This window comes from Macrobrachium rosenbergii, chromosome 49, assembly GCF_040412425.1.
Source record: "Macrobrachium rosenbergii isolate ZJJX-2024 chromosome 49, ASM4041242v1, whole genome shotgun sequence".
Lineage (NCBI taxonomy): Eukaryota > Metazoa > Arthropoda > Malacostraca > Decapoda > Palaemonidae > Macrobrachium > Macrobrachium rosenbergii.
In genome coordinates this window covers 38,758,547-38,775,150 of record NC_089789.1, presented here as the reverse complement: position 1 = coordinate 38,775,150, position 16,604 = coordinate 38,758,547, and the positions used below count along the sequence as shown (strand labels likewise).

The 16,604-nt window shown below is 35.2% G+C and overlaps 1 protein-coding gene and 1 long non-coding RNA gene across 3 annotated transcripts in view; one reads left to right on the top strand and one right to left on the bottom strand.

Annotated features, from left to right (window-relative positions):
- LOC136832271 (uncharacterized) overlaps positions 1-5,073 on the top strand; it is a 19,229-nt gene extending 14,156 nt beyond the window's left edge. The window contains exon 5 of the long non-coding RNA XR_010851149.1: positions 4,382-5,073. This is a non-coding gene — a long non-coding RNA (uncharacterized lncRNA). The remainder of the gene's footprint in view (positions 1-4,381) is intronic.
- Positions 1-16,604, bottom strand: part of Argl (Argininosuccinate lyase) — a 19,326-nt gene extending 2,722 nt beyond the window's left edge. Inside the window, exons 1-8 of one of the 2 annotated variants that reach the window (XM_067093138.1) lie at positions 16,127-16,604; positions 14,226-14,370; positions 13,317-13,487; positions 12,427-12,558; positions 11,192-11,292; positions 6,979-7,172; positions 3,664-3,863; positions 297-440 (exon numbers count right to left, since the gene is read on the bottom strand). In XM_067093138.1, the coding sequence (XP_066949239.1) occupies positions 297-440; positions 3,664-3,863; positions 6,979-7,172; positions 11,192-11,292; positions 12,427-12,558; positions 13,317-13,487; positions 14,226-14,354 (1,071 nt within the window). In that variant the 5' untranslated portion in view covers positions 14,355-14,370; positions 16,127-16,604. The remainder of the gene's footprint in view (positions 1-296; positions 441-3,663; positions 3,864-6,978; positions 7,173-11,191; positions 11,293-12,426; positions 12,559-13,316; positions 13,488-14,225; positions 14,371-16,126) is intronic. The other variant, XM_067093137.1, reaches the window with a different exon arrangement.

Below are 16,604 nucleotides of genomic sequence, written 5' to 3'. Positions count from 1 at the left end.
CAGAATGAGAAAACCTTCATATAAATGTCCATTTTCTGGTGAAATCCTTTCAACCATTTAAATTTGAAATTACTATCTACACTAATAATTGAAACATTTCATAGCCTTTGTAGCTCCCAATATAAGGTAAATATGTATGCACTACCAAAACATGTATACACTACCATTAATGTACAATTACCAATACCATAAAAGAGATAAGCTATAATTTATATGCCAGCTACTTCTTGAATTTCAACATGCAACCCTACAATAAATGGGACATCCCTACACTACAAACAAATACAACAAGGTACCTTTAATGTTTGCACTGTGCCTGCCATCACTTGTAGTACACCAGCAAGAACCTCTGCAGTCTCAAATAATTTCAGCTTGTCTTCTTGTAAGTCCTTGTTGTAGGTAGAAGGAAGACCCTTCATGACCATCATGAAACCACAAAGCTGAAAATACCAAGAGATTATTAAGTTATTAAAGTAATATATCAAAAGCAAATCTACATAAAATTCATAAACAAAGAAGTTGAAAATTACTTCCATTACACATCTTTGGTACTCAGTCATTCAGCTTGTTTATCCATGTTAATACATCTAAAGCCCTGCCAGACACTGGAAATTTCCGGACATGAAAAACATTAATTTCACACCTTTACTTCTACCTTGTCACCATGCTTATAAATAACAAACAATACACTTTACAGTTATGAATGGATGTGAACCATAAGTTGTTACCTTTTCTTCCCCTATTTTATAACAAGATTTACAACACTTATGTGTTTATAACCAGCACAATAGGTATTGTACTGTACAGTACTTACATAAAACGGTAAGTTCATACTTTCTTTGAAATAAAATGTATATGTAAAATAAAATAAAAAAATAAAAAAACTCTCCTCTCTTACCTGTGTGCAATGTCAAAACTGCACACATGGCCAGACTTTTAAAAACTTGTAAGGAGGGTTTACAAGTCTTCCTCCTCCGCCAACACCAGTCTCATCAAGGTCCTACTCCTCATCCCAGTCATGAAATGGTGAACAGTTAGTAAGAGGCATTAAGGGTTTCAGAGACGGCAGAGATAGTTCAGATTCCTGGCTGGAAGAACCTGGCACATCAACAAAGTGTGCTGAAGTATGTGCTTGCATTTCTGAGCTGAACAACTGAGTTACCAAAGAAGTACATGGTGATGGGCTTAGGGCACTGAAGAAGCTGTCAAGGATACTCGACGAAAAGAACAAATATTTTGCTTCACAGTTGCCATCTGCCACATTTCTCATGCACCTTCAGCAAACTCCAAAGCCCTGGGAAACATTTATGGTCTATGTTGGGGTTCTGCATCAGCTTGATCAAGTTGTCCAAAATCATCTGCATGACATTGTAGGATGGGGGTGGGTTTGCCTACCATCTTCAGGGGCTTCCTCCTCCAACTCTCCAGCAGTAACTGCTTCCTTTGCAAGTTGAGCATGAAAGTTGTCAATGTCGAAAACTTGAAACTCAATTAAGCCTTCTTCCCACTTCAGGAAAGGGTTCAAAGCATACTCCAAGGCCTACACAATGACATCCCTCCAAGCATCTGTGAAGTTGTAGATGGCAGACTTGAGCAAATAATTCTGAAGACCACCCCCCCTGTATCTAAGCCTTGCTCCTTCTCCTGCTTGTCCTCAAACACTACCATCACCTCCTCCAGTATAGATATTTCATTGCAACAATGATCCACTGGCTGAATGAATGCAGTCATATTATGAGGCAAAAACATGATCCTCATATGACCTTTGTCACTGAGTTGTGGTAGACTGCGCAGGCACACTATCCACTAAAAGCAAAGCCTTCACTTGATGTCCAGTAATGCCAAGGTCCAGTGTTTGACAAATAACATCCTTCCAAAAGTGTTTATGGAAATGATATTGGCAGTGAACCAAGCTTTCACCAAAGGATACTAGATCACTGGGAGAGTATCCATCAACCCACACATGACATGTAGTTGCTTCACATGTCTAACTATGACTGGTTTGCAACAATGGCAACCATAAGCTTTTGCATATTGCAAACCAGACAAGCATTACTTCAGAAACTTTCTACCAGGTAAATTCTTTTCCTTCTTGTCAGCCAAGGTATTAGTGGAAAAGGAGTGACAGTATAGACCAGTTTTGTCAGCATTATAGATTGGACTCAAAACAAGACCTTTCTTTTTCATTAAGTCTTTTACCATCTGCTAAAATTACTCTATTCCTCCCTCAGAAGTATCCAAGGATTCTTGTTGGTAAGACCATGTTGAATTTTGAACCAAAACAGACAACCATTGAATGCTTCAAGTCCACAACCCCTTACAGACCTGTGAACTTTGTAGCAACAGCCTTCTGTTGAGAACCATGGGCATGCATCCCAGCCAACTTCTGCTGATGAAACCAGATCAAGGACAACTGTTAAAGTTCCTCATGACACAGCTTGGCCATCATCTTGCAAGCCTCACTATTGGATAACTTCTTCCCAATATCCGTCACATCCTTGGTTGCCTTGATATCCAGCATGGAAGAATGTGCAACAGCATACTCAGCCATGATGTGGGACATCAGCCAGCAAGCCTTGATTCTCTCAATGATTTTCCAGCTTTCTCTTTATACTGTAGTGTTAACACCTTCTTAGCCCTCTTAGGAGGTGGTAGGGCCATACATGCAGCACTTACAGCTCCTGCAAACCTGCAGGTACCCGAACAAAACTGATAAGACCTGGGAAAAGCATCGCCATACACAATGACAGCAACGGTTTAATATGCAATTACTGTACCAAGAAATGACCGGCAACTGAAACAAGTAACAAAGTGTGCTTTACCACAATGTTATCTCTTTTAGCCACTCACAAAGGCAAAAAATATAATGATGTGTAATGATCTATTACTTCTGTACCAAAAGTGGGAATGCTTACACTGTGATGGTGACATTTCTCAGCCACTTCAAAGTGCTAAGATGTGTGTGATAACCTGTAAACTGATGTAGCACTCTCATGTCAATAACAGTCATAAAAGCTTTCATGAAGACAAAGGCCTGCCCAGCCCTATCCACTCAGCTTTTCCATCCCCAAACCACTTCCCCGTCTACTACCCCCGCAATACAGGCACTTTTTATAATTTTTATAATTTTTAATTATTGTATATTGCATATACATAATGTGGTTTGTGGACCTTCCAAATAACGCTAATGTCCACACAGCGCAAATAAGGATAAACTAGGAATTACTGTACTATATTCATTCATTCATTCTCCTAAGGTGTCCTTTGTGGGTCCGAGACTTTACAGAATTTTATTTTATGAAATTCAGGCTGCTGAGTCAAGCCAAGAAAATTTAGGAATGATAATAGTAAAAAAAAAAAAAAAAAGTCAACTGAATTACAAGCAAGAAATTTGAACTTTAATTACAGTATAAAAAAATCAAATGACAAAAATGCACAAAAGGATTTATGTATCATATGTATATAATGTTCTATAAAAATCTTTCTTACTCTTGAACAAATGGAGAGAAACAGCAATTTTTGCAAAAATCACATGGAGTAATGTGTATTCATGCAAAGAATTCTCATGCTTAGTTATAAAACTTTAATTTGTACTTAATGCACACTAATGTAAGTCCACAAACCTCAAATCATTCACCAACATAATTAGCACATACAACTTACATTTCCAGTCAGTGTTCCAGCTTTTCCTCTCACCAGCTCCAAGCTATCTGGATTCTTCTTCTGGGGCATGAGGGAACTGCCTGTTGCATAGGCATCATGAAGCTTTACAAAGCCAAATTCACTTGTTGAGTAGAGAATAAGGTCCTCTGCCAGACGACTCAAATGTGAGCTCAGCAAACTCGCCCAGAAGAGATATTCCACTGAGGACAAAAGTTTTCAAATAAAATTGACTCTCATAAAAACATTCAATAATGAGTACTAATCACATCACTAAAATATTCATCACCAACTTCTAAAAAAAATTATTCCTTAATCAAAATCCATACCTTACTCCTAAAAACATCAGCCCCTCTCAATTTTCATGGTTATTTCTTACCTTTAATTTTCCTACATAAAATACTATTCTAATTATTTTGGTATACTGTACAGCAGCTTAAATAATGCAATTATTAAGAAGTTCTCTATATACTGGAGTCTGACAATAAGTACTGAAGCTGTTCAAAATTATACTGGAAGATATCAAACTTTACCACTTCAGTGAGAATGATGAGTCGACCATATTAATTCTTACCCCTTCCCTACCAATCCCAATTATTTTCAGCCGTTACAGCATACATAAAACTACTGTCACAAGAAAAATGGACAAACTCCAGCAGGTAATTATCAATGCAATAAATGTCAGGATGTGTTAAAATGTTTTTTTTTTCTCTAATTTTAGAGCTGATGTTCAGAGAGAGCAATCAAGATCCCTGCTAAACTGCCTCTTCTTTACTTCACTTAGATCATGAACTGTGATAAAAAAAAAAACATGATAGCACTGATTTTGCATGTACTGAGGGTTCTGGTTGTGATAGCAGAATGTCAGTTGAAGATGAAAGTGAAAAAGGAAGTATGCCAAATCCTACGGGTAGGAAGAGGTCAATTAAATGTGGAACTTCCCAGCCTTCTTTCACTTTTGTACGTAATAGCTGGATTCAGAATGATTCTGCTACCAAGGGTAACAATTTATAAAATATGCAGTTTATGAATGATGTCAGTATTGATTTGATAGTTCTGGAGCTAACATAACTGCAGAACAGCAGAACAAAAACTAACAAGAAAATGTGATAAAAAATAATGGCATCCAGCAACAGGGGTGAAATGTTTCTTTAATATACTTGTAATAATAATGCTTTGCAATATAATACAGTAAAATAAATGCCAGATTTGCAAAAATGCTGAGCTAAACATCCTATACTATCTACCATATTAATTGGAAATGTTTAAGATCACAGGTTTTGCAAAATAAAATAGTACTGTACTTGCACTTTGCTTTATTTTATACTGAAATATATATATTTTCTGCATGTTAACTGCAAAATACTGATTAACATGTTTATATTGTAGAATATAAAATTCTTATACTTAAAATTTTTTCTTTTCAACTTACTTTTAAAACATTTATTTAGGGGTGGCTCATGTTACTAAAAGAAGGCTATTTTGAGCTATAATAATTTAAAAGTACAGTATATCATTCCATATACAAACACTTGTGGAGATACCCCTATATATATATATGTATACTTTTATGAAATGCAATAAAATATGCTCTTTCACAGATTAAGAAAATGTTTATGGGAACGGTTAAGTGACATGAATAATGTGGGCTTAGATCAAGTAAAGCAAAGAGGAATACTCTGGCAAACACCTATGGAACTAATGCTTTTTCATAGATTAGAAAAATGTTCAAGGGAACGGGTTAAGTGACATGAATAATGTGGGCTTAGATCAAGTAAAGCAAAGAGGAATACTCCGGCAAACACCCATTGAACTAAGATCAGCGTAGACTTGGGCACTTAACAAGATCATGGTAGTAACTTGGAATGGAATAAATGAAGTCTTTAATCGTCACTAATGAATAATTTAAGTTTTACCACACCAGTAAGTTAACTTCTTAAGTCTCATAAGGGATTTGTTCTTGATGAGCTATATTAGAATGTATTATATTACAATTCCATAACAATGTAATCACTAAATACACTGAAAATAATGAAAAAAATTATAAAATTTCTTCCCAAGATAAGTCAGACAACCACTAAAGGTATATTTCCGCTAAGTGCTGTTCTCTGTAATTTGCATTCAGGGGTTGGGTTGTATGGGTTAATAATCAAAATCAGTCATTAAAAGGGACATGAAACAAACGTGAATTAAGATCAGAGAGGACCAGGGATTTGCTGAATATAAAGATGCAACTAACAAACTCGAACAGCAGGAAATGCCAATAGTTGAACATCAAGAAGATCCGGGTGCTGGTAAATATGGAGTGACTCAACATGAGGAGACTGATAATGTTGAGTCAATATGAATCACAATCAAAGCAAGTAGGAGAAAGGCAAAGTCCATGGGCATAGGCAAGAAAGAAAGAAGGTAGAGCTAGTGGGGAGAAACACTAAGGGTGAACATTTAATAGTAGCTCAAGTCACAATACCATCTGTATAAGGTCTGGTTATTGTTAATTTAATGAGACCACAAAGTTTTATAGGTAGATATCAATCAGATTTATTTTAAAAATCTGAAAATGGAACTAAGTACAGTTGAAAAGTTAAGACAGTTAAGTTGGACTAGACCAAAGTACAATTCAAATACATATAAGTTACATTGTGCTGAACAAGACCACTATGGTTAAGGAATATAAGGGTAGAACTTGTTCCTTGCTCGACTTGGACATTTATAAAACCTTCTCACTAAACCGACAAGATGTTTGAACACCCAAGTGCTGGTTTCCTGAAGCTTTGCAACTGCTAAGTAGTCTTCTCTTCTGAATAGTAACACTTTTGAAACAATTAACTCTAGAGGCTTATACCTTTCTTACAATCTGCCTACTTGGTATGTCTACCCATCAACTTTTTTTCACCATTCAGTTCTTCTCTATGATAGCAATGGAGAAAGGAGAATCTAAAAGCATAACATAAACTTTGCAAGTCTGAAATTAAAGTTTGTCCCTCAGAAACTCAAATTCACCATCTTCATATGGATTCTTGGGATTGGTTCCATCTCATTTGAACTGGAATGAAGTTACCAAAAATCTAGTTTATTTTAAAAGTTGGTTATTTTGTTAGGGTAATGTGCACCACTCCTTAGGAATCAAGCAATGCAAACAAGCAGCTCCATTATTGATCAGCTTCAACAAAAATGTAAATTAACAACACCATTATACCAAAGCAGCCCCACTGTTAATCAGCTTCAACAAAAATTTAAATTATTAACAACACTACACCAATTACAAAATAATATTAATAACAGTTATTAAGTAGAAAAAAATAGCTTCTAACTTACCAACAAAGTCTCTGTCACTCACAGCCTGCAGACTATTTTCAGTAGCCTCCTCAAACCCTAAATCTTCAGCAAGACTTTGTCGGTCAATGTTGAATGGATTACCAGCTAATGCTCCAGACCCTAAGGGACAAACATTAACCCTTAGGTACAAGCCTGTTAGTCGTTCCAAGTCATGCACAGCTGGCCACACATGGCTGAAGATAAAACAAACTTTTATTAGCACCAACGTAATACTCACTCTAGAGTTGATCACAAATGACTACTTACTTAAAATATTGAAGGCTCAGTTAATGTAAAACAGAAAACCATGAAGTAAATGTAGGTGCCGTTACATGCTGTTTACAATCTAACAAAAACATGTCAAAAATTCATGCAAACTGTTTAAATGATCAAAAAAAATTACTAGAACAAGAATTAAACCCAAAACTTGTGCATGTTAGAGTTTCCCCAACTACTCTCATAATTATTTAGGATAATGTAGCAGAAGGAGGCTTTAACAGCCACAGCTGTATAATAAGAAATGAGCAGGGATACAAAGTACAGTTATTACTTCACTCTGACTTATTTCTATATCTACCCCTTACATACATTTTTTAGTCTACAACAACTCAGTTGCTCTTGACTTTAATACCTCAACAGAAGCAAGAAGCAACTCGACAAAGGAAAAGACCGACATTGATAATCAAAATCTAATAACATAACATAAAAGCAAAATAAAAAATGTCTCCATAATCCATCCTACCTTACAAAGTTTATTAGTCATCTCATTATCAAAAAATCTAGCGCTAGGCAGCAGCAACTACAAAGTATGGCAAAGGCACTGAATTGAAAGGTATCAGTGAGATGAAGACAACTAATTTTCTAAAAATTTTATTTTGCTAAGAGCACTAAATTAATGCTTCCACAAATCATGATAAAACTATGGAACTTGAAGGGTGGAAAGCATACGAACGAATGCAGCTTGTATCAGTACTTAATTTCTTTACTCACCATCATCTGGGAAAACACTTTTGGAAATGCAATGGCTCAATGGTAGACTTTTTCTTAGTCATGTAATGCATCTAGCAATTTGAGGAAAACTAAGGATGATGTCGCCATACAATGAACAAAAAACAAGAATTAACACACATCAAGATGCCTTCACGCTGTTTATAAATTTTGTCATTTTAATTTAATAAACAAACTATCAGAAATAAATTCTGGTTTAAAATTGAAAACTGCTAAGGTATGACGACTGACATATAACCTACATGACAGGGTACCCAAGGCATAATTGAGAATATAGAGCAATTCCAAATGAAGTATACTTAATAGCCTATATTAATCTACTCATCATTCAAATTCAGATATATCTGCAAAATGAATTTATTAGAAATGCACGTACACACACTTACGAGATATGTAAAATACTGCACACAAAACCCATACAATTAAAAAAAGCTTTAAACATAAGTAATCCCAAATTCTTCATAAACAAAACAGAGAGAGAGAGAGAGGTGGGGCTGGCAAACACATTGGGTATAATTTATCCAATGTGATGCATACTGTGGGTATACCCTTTACACATGCACACTGTAAAATGTTTAACTCAACATTACTGTATCTTTACAGTACTGTACTGCATCAAATAATGTGAATGAACATACTGTGAGAGAGAGATTGGTTGGGGGGGGGGACCAATAAGTATTAGCTGTGGTTACATGACTGATGTGACCTCTTCTGGCAGAGAAAGATCTACCTCACTCATCAAAATCTCTCTCTCTCCAGACCAGTGTAAAGAGGAAGGCAGTGAATATACGTAATAAGAAGCAAAAATACATGGTATTCAACAAATTTTCTTTGTCCATATTTATTTAACAATGAAGGTCCACCCTTACTTCTAGCTATCTCTTTGCTTGACACAATTAGCAATGTTATTAAGCATAAACACCACAAATTCCCAAAATAAAGCTATCAGCAGAAACTGATTAGACAGTAAGTTCAAGTTTCATCTGCACTGCTGTTTCTACAAAATACTTTGTAAACAAAGGCAGATAAGGAAACTAGACAAGTCAAGTTCCAATTGTTGCTGTAGTCGTAAAACAACCACAGAGTCTTGAACTAACATCAACGATGAAAAGGCACACCTAACAAAAGCAAAAAGACAAATGCCTACCCTACTTGCAACAAATATTGTAATAAAATCTCATGCTACACTAATTTATAGAGCTTAAAAACCACAGAAAAATAACGGACAAGACAAATTATCTGATGAAAACACTAATAATACTTGAAAACACTAGACATAAAAAGTCTATGAATCGGCTACTATGACAAGCATTCCCTTAAAGTATTCCATGTGCATATAGCATGCTTATTTAAAGAAAAATCTAGCATGCTTATTCAAAAAAACTACAGCACAGCTAAATCATAAAAAAATATTTATTCATCACTCAACGGAAGTTGATAAGATAATTAGTCTCACCAACCACCAACTGCAATGCATATTAGCTCACCTCAGGAACAAGTTCATTATTAATGCTGAAAGAGAAGGGTTAGCATTACTTTTCATATAAAAATGAGGTCTTTGATTTAAAGGAAAAAATAAGCACATTAAATACTACTATCACTCATCAAGCTATTGCACAGAGAGATTAAAGTGCACTAAAAGAATGTGACCATAGCTCTCATGATAAGTACAGACCACCACCTACGACTCTTTCTCATAGCATATGAAGGCTTTGACATAACAGCTAACAAGAGAAGAGCTTTATAATAATTGAGGTGTTAACAACAATGCATATAGTGAGATTTTACCATTTACCTACACCATACTGCTTTCTAATGGAGGTGCTGACAACATACAGCTATGAGATTTAACCATTTATCTATACTGTACTACTGTACTATATGTATTTTTTTTATCAACTACAACATGATATTTCCTAAAAGAGGGTTTACTGTTATTATGAGCACAAAGTAGTCTACCCTTCAATTGTATGAGACAGAAAAGACAAGATATCAAACACTGGATGAATGCACAAATTTACAAAGCTTTAGATGTGAAAATAAAAATTGCATCAATTAACAGCATGGATACATAAATCTTAATGTCCTGAAAAGCAGCTTTGCAAATATTAAGTTAGTTGTTAACAAAATACATCAAATTAGAGAAGTCTTTTGATACACTAGCTGTTGCTGAAGCATGGCCAAAAGATGTTGACAGCATTAAGATAGCAGAAATGAATCCTCTTAATCGTACTTTATTTTATAGCCTAATCCAAGACAGGGTAGGTTCAGGGAAGGAGTCAGACTTTTTGTTCTCAGCAGCTGTTCTCACCTTAAAAGTTATTAAAAGGACTCAGGGAATTAGTTTCGAATATACTGAGGTAAACTTAAAATACTTAGAGAATCTGTTTTACTGTTGCTTAAAGACTTTGACATGGTCAAGTGTAAATGGTTTTATTAAGGAATTTGTTATACTTCTGAAAATTATTGTCAATTTTGTGATGAGTCTCTATCAGTGGGGACTTAGCCCAAGGATGGATGACCCAGAAAGTCATGATGAAGTCATATCAAATAAGTTACTTGCATCACACAGACTTGTGCTGACTGCAACAACTTCCACTGGACATTCAGAAAATAAATGAAGATATAAATATTAATTGGGATCATGGTTACTTAGAACTGTGAAGTAACGGCAGTCTTATGAATGTTAATAATTGAGTGAATGTAATTGCCCACTGAAGGAGAAATGTATAAAGACATGTAACCTAGGTTCAGTGTGAGACTCTGAAGCCACAGATATGGTTTCAACTTATCTGAGCTAAGATGCACTATGATACTGTTTTTGGGCCTTCCTATTTTCAGCTCAAAGACTGTACAGTAAGCTCATATCTGTTATCAAGGACTCATGATATCAAATCTTTCAAGAAAAAATCCAAGACTTTTATTTTCTACGTGTTATGATAGTGTGGATTTGACAACTGAATGAGCACCTTCACTGGAGTGGAACTTGAGAAGAACCCAACTCTAAATAAGTAAGCAACCAGATCACTGGGTCACATCCTTTGATTCTCACAGGGCTGATCTTAAGTATTTGTTATCAAATGACTTGAAAATACCAAATCTTAATATACAAAGAGCAGCTAAAAAAAGCAATCACTGTACACTCTGGCAAACAAAAAAGAATGGAGTTTTATGATAGTACTGGATTGCAGTCTCTTGAAAATACCTGAGTAACCAATGGGACCATCGAATGGGCTGGGCTCTCTGAAGATGGGTGTAGCCTGGCATCAAAATCTCTTTCTCATTCTCTGCTCTTTCCAATAAAACCTGGGATAAAAATAATTGTACTGCTGAGTGACAAGTACATACAAACACATTCTCCTGTATAGATATGTTACAATATCTATATGTGCTGTATAAATCTCATGGAAAAATAGAACGTGTATAAGGTTGGCAGATGCAATAACTCCATAACATGCTTTACTTCATAAAGTATGTTATGTTATGATTATAGCAATTTTGCTATAATCATATTTCATATCATAATAAAATCAACTCTGAGCTACCTGATAGAATGATATTCCCAAACAAATGGTTAAGCATGACCCAACAATCAAGCTTCATACCAGGTATGAAGAACATCTAGGACAAATTTACTATTAAGTATTAAAGGGCTTATTTCTGAATGGAAAAGAAAATAAACACTAAGTTATGCAAAACTGAATGTGAAATTCACTGTTACCCAGAACTCAAGTGACTGTTGCCTCTGTTCCTTTCCAGTTTATACTGTACTTGTGAATATGCAACAATAAACACACCATTATAGTTCCACACATTCTTTTGAAAAAAAAAAAAAAAAAGGCAAAATGTTATATTTCAGTATTATATATAATTATGTTTAACAGAAGCACCAAGTAACATTTCTAGACTTGCTTGGTTTCCTAAAAAATCTGTTTGTAAACGAGATGCAAAAATTGCAGCAATGATAAGGTAAAGTTGTTGAACAGCTAGGTGGGAAGCAACCAAGTTTGATGAAAAGTAGAATGCAGAAAGCAATGCAGTTGAGGCCAAGAGGTTAATAAAAGGAATTTTAGTATCATCTACAATGTCATACAATGCACCATAAGTGGTACACACTTGACAATTTACAAGAATGACCAGTGAAAAATGTCTAAATCCCAGTCTTCAATGCTTCTGTTTCCTTCTATTTGTACAGCCAAGAAAACTTAAAAACAAAATTTTTTCATATTTAAACAATTTTACTATTATATGCTTTCATGCTGTACTCAAAATATTTCAAAAGACCTCCAAGCTGTTCCAAGAGTCTTTTGGGGTTGGCCTGAGGGAAAAATTATGGAAAGTTGCATTCGGTAATTAATAAAAAACTTAACTCTTTACTTAGTTTTTGGTACAATTAGACAGCCAATTAAATATAAAAAAAATCTTACATTATACATTTACCTGGATGAAATTTACAAGGTGTGATGAAATATCAACTAGGTGCCCTCGTAACCACAACTTCATATCAACGGCTACTTGATCATTGCGACTACGGCCAGTATGAATTTTGCCTCCGACTTCACCAACAATTTCCTTTAGAGATAATATTTGCTTTCAATATTAGTTACTTATGCACAATAAATTTATAATCTAATAAATTAAACCCATCAATCCATGTTGATGCTAAAGGTACTTTATTCAGGTTGATAATTAAATTGTGTACATTAACTTATAATTCTAAAAAAAACATGACTGAAAATCACAAAGCCTTCACATACTATTGGGCTTTTTAAGTACCTGTATATGGAAAGGTTATTGGGCTTTTTAAGTACCTGTATATGGAAAGGTTACAATAAGTAAGAAGCAGAGAGAATTCCAGTGCATAAATGCCTCTTCATCTAAAGACACCTTACCTACCAAACGGAATAAAACAATAACAATCTTTTCACAGTCAAGTAACCAAAGTGTAAAAACTGAAGTCTTACAACAATGTTCTCTAGAGTTCTGGGGTATTTATTTGTTATAACGAAACAAGACTTAAGAATCAAATTTGGTGCTAAAAACTGTCAGCCGAGTAGCGTAACCACAAGTTCCTGGCTTTCAATGCACATGCTGGTTTACAGGAAGATCTAGTGTATAGGTAGATCTACTAACTTCAGCACAGAGCAATTACCTTGTACATCAGTTAAAAATACTAACACAAAGCAGATGATCATATCTAAAATGACAAAACAAGAAGGTAAAAATGCTGTGAATAATTGTTAAATACTAGCTGGACTAATATAAACATCAACCTTACCCAGACAAATACAGGAAAAGACTTCAAAAAAATACTTTATAAATATATTTACCTTGAGTCTACGTTCGTTGGCGGTGTGAATATCCTCATCACCAGGCTGAATACTGAAAGTGCCAGCTTCCCATTCCTTTTCAACTTCTTCCAAACCGGTAATCAAGTTGTTACATTCGGTTTCCGTTAAAAGATTTGCTTTCAATAAAGCTTTTGCATAGGCCACACTACCCTAAAACAGAATTAAGCAATCTTAACAATTTCCCATAGGATTTACACCTTACCCTAATTTCTATCTACAATACAGCTTTAAATTTAGAAAGTACTTTTTGTTTCAATCTGAAACAGCCTAAATATAGTCATGCTCAGATGTGATCAATTCTTCATTGGGCAGGTGGGTTCCATTCTCAGCTAGCCTATTTATTTGTCAAAGTAGTAAGCATGAGGGTGGAAGACGATCCAAACTATAAAGTCAACATAATAAATGAGGCACCTGTGCAAGGAAGGTACTGTAGTTTGGAAATCATTTTCCCTGTGTGGCCTGCCATGTCAAGATTTGTAATTAGAAGAGGTCAGTAGTAACTCAATCACAATGAGACAAAGTTGGCCACAACCACAGAAAACTATGCTAAGAGGCAAACCAAAAAACTATAATAATTGCCTTACAGTGCAATATAATGCAAAGGTGAATGTATACAGTATATTTTTGTCTGCAACAGCATTAATCTGCAGGTGAAAAATCTACTATTGAAGAACTTTGTCCAGTCCAGCCTAGCCTCTCTCTCTCTCCAATAGAAGCATGCAAAAGAAAGGTACAGTATCTTGGTTTGAACTTCACAACAGTAACACCCAAAGGGTCAAGACATGTTGTTTTGACCATATTTTTTTATCTATGTCATTCCTAAAAGAAAAAAAAAAATAGGTATAATAGTAATAATGATACATTCTTAAACACACGGTGAGAACTTGCCTGTATATCTTCCTTCCACATTTTTTTGTCATATGAAATGGATGCATTAAATGCTTCCATCACTGGGTCAGTGGATCCAACAAAACGTCCACCCCAAAGTTTAGCCCTTTTGGACTCTACGGCAGCCATCCTGGTTTTTTTATGCCTGAAAACACCATACAGTCAATTACACGACACAATCATGATTTCAATCTGGAAAGTATAATGACTGACAAAACAACACAAAATCATGTTGTATACAAAATTTCTCAAATTGTTTGCAATTTTTGGATCTTAACAAGCTGCTGCTATCAATACAGCAAAAAGAGGTACACAACCTACTAAACTATAGTTACAAACATACAGTATTAACTCTTACCTTCAAATTAAATACCTGCATGGTCTTATTACAAAAAAATACATGGCTTTAGTGTCAAGTATTTCTGTACAATTGCTATGATGATGTATATTTCTAAATTCCTAATTTCTTCATGGACTGGAAATAAGTAAAATTTCAATATTCTTATAATTTTTTGGTTTTGTAACTTACAAAATGTTTTATAATGTATTCATATGTTAAAGCAACAATTACGTCAAACAAAATTGGGGAAGTAGATATCTGAAACTACCTGTATACCTGCAATGATTGGCCCTAGTAAGTAAGAAGCCTGAAAGGAACAACTCCATGAGCTTACATAAAAACTACATTTGAACCTTTTGGAAATTACCATTGCTGAAATATTTATATACCAATATACATCGACAGCCTCTCTGACTTTTTGTAAGTTCTTTGGAGGTATGAAAAGGTGACAGCCTAAGAGCTCCCAATATTTTCATTTTTCAAGATTAACCAGTCATGGCCCTTCTGCGCTACAAACTTCAAATTTTGAAAACACCTGAGCTGAGTACCCAATAAGGGCTCTTGTGTAATTACTGAGTCAGCAATTATAAATTGTACATTTAGAAAACAAGAGAGGGCTAGCCTAATTTAAAAGTAAGGTATTCCATATTTTCAAGTTCTGAACAATTTTGACCTTTATTTCTATCAATCTCTGTAGTTTTGTATATCAAGCACCCAGTCCTAGTAATAATGGAGGAACATACTAAGAAATACAGATTTCTCTTGACTTTCGCTTACTTCCTGTGAGCACCATATTCTTTGGAATTTCATGTCAATGGCCCCTGTAGGCTTGTTCCATATGAACAGGGTTCATCTTCTGAATAATTACAATAATGTGTAATAAAAATCCACAATTATATAGTAAATATATTACTATGTAAAATATTTACTATATAATTGTGGAATTTTATTACACATTGTTTTTCATGAAACTGTGAATCTCTTAGCAATAATAATAATAATAATAATAATAATAAAATTGGAATTAATGTAAGCCTAAATAAACCTAGATCTAGAATAACAGATTACTTATGTCAAATTTACTAAAGCTCCACCCCAGGTTTGGTCAAAGGGGCAGGAGATCATAAGTTTGCCCGTCAGGTTAAGTTAGGTTACGTTACATCCCTATATTTTAATAATTATGATTTACGGTAACCCAAGCCAGGTTAGGTGGGAGGTTCATCTGGGGGAGGCATATGAATTACGACTCAGAATCCTCGGTTAGGGGAGGTTACGCCCCCCCTTGCCTATTTCGAGTGTTTTCGGACTCTCCCACTTCAGTTTCCCGCCGTGACCCCACGTGAAGGTAAAAAATTGTTTGAAATACCTAAAACCACAGTTAAACCATACTTTAAACTTCGAAAAATCCGGGTCGTTCCTAAAAAAAAAATCTGCTAACCCTGGACAGACGGGAACAAAGGAAAATCCCGGATGAAGACGTCATGACTTTACCAGTGTAAAAAAAAGAACTGTCCAGACTTTCTTACTGTATAACCTAACACTTGCTAAGCCTTCCATTTACCGTGTGTCGCATCCCAATATATAGCTGTAAGTTCAGGCTAGTTTCTGTCGGCCTAAGTCTGACAGGTGACTGCGATACCCCGTCAGCTTATTCCGGCTTCAGTCTCCATAATTACTTAATGTCACCTTGTAATTATTGCAAAATATCCATCGCTGCACTTCAGTAACGTTAAATAACTTGATTAAATACAGAGTTTTTCAATAAAAAATGGCAGTTACCACAAAATAACCGGAGAGACGCGATCGGAACTGTCGTCCAGCGGAAGAGGCGAGGAGTCAAGGGGGACGGACAGAGATGACTTGTTCATACTCAATTCCTCTCGTTCGAAAACAGTTGCATCTACTTTACGTATCTACATGGAGATTTCTAAGTAAGGAGGGCGTGAAAACGCATTCACTAGGCTCTTGCATGAATAAAAATTGATTTTTTTTATCGTTCCGATCACAAGGTGGCATATATACGTGAGCGTCGCAGATAC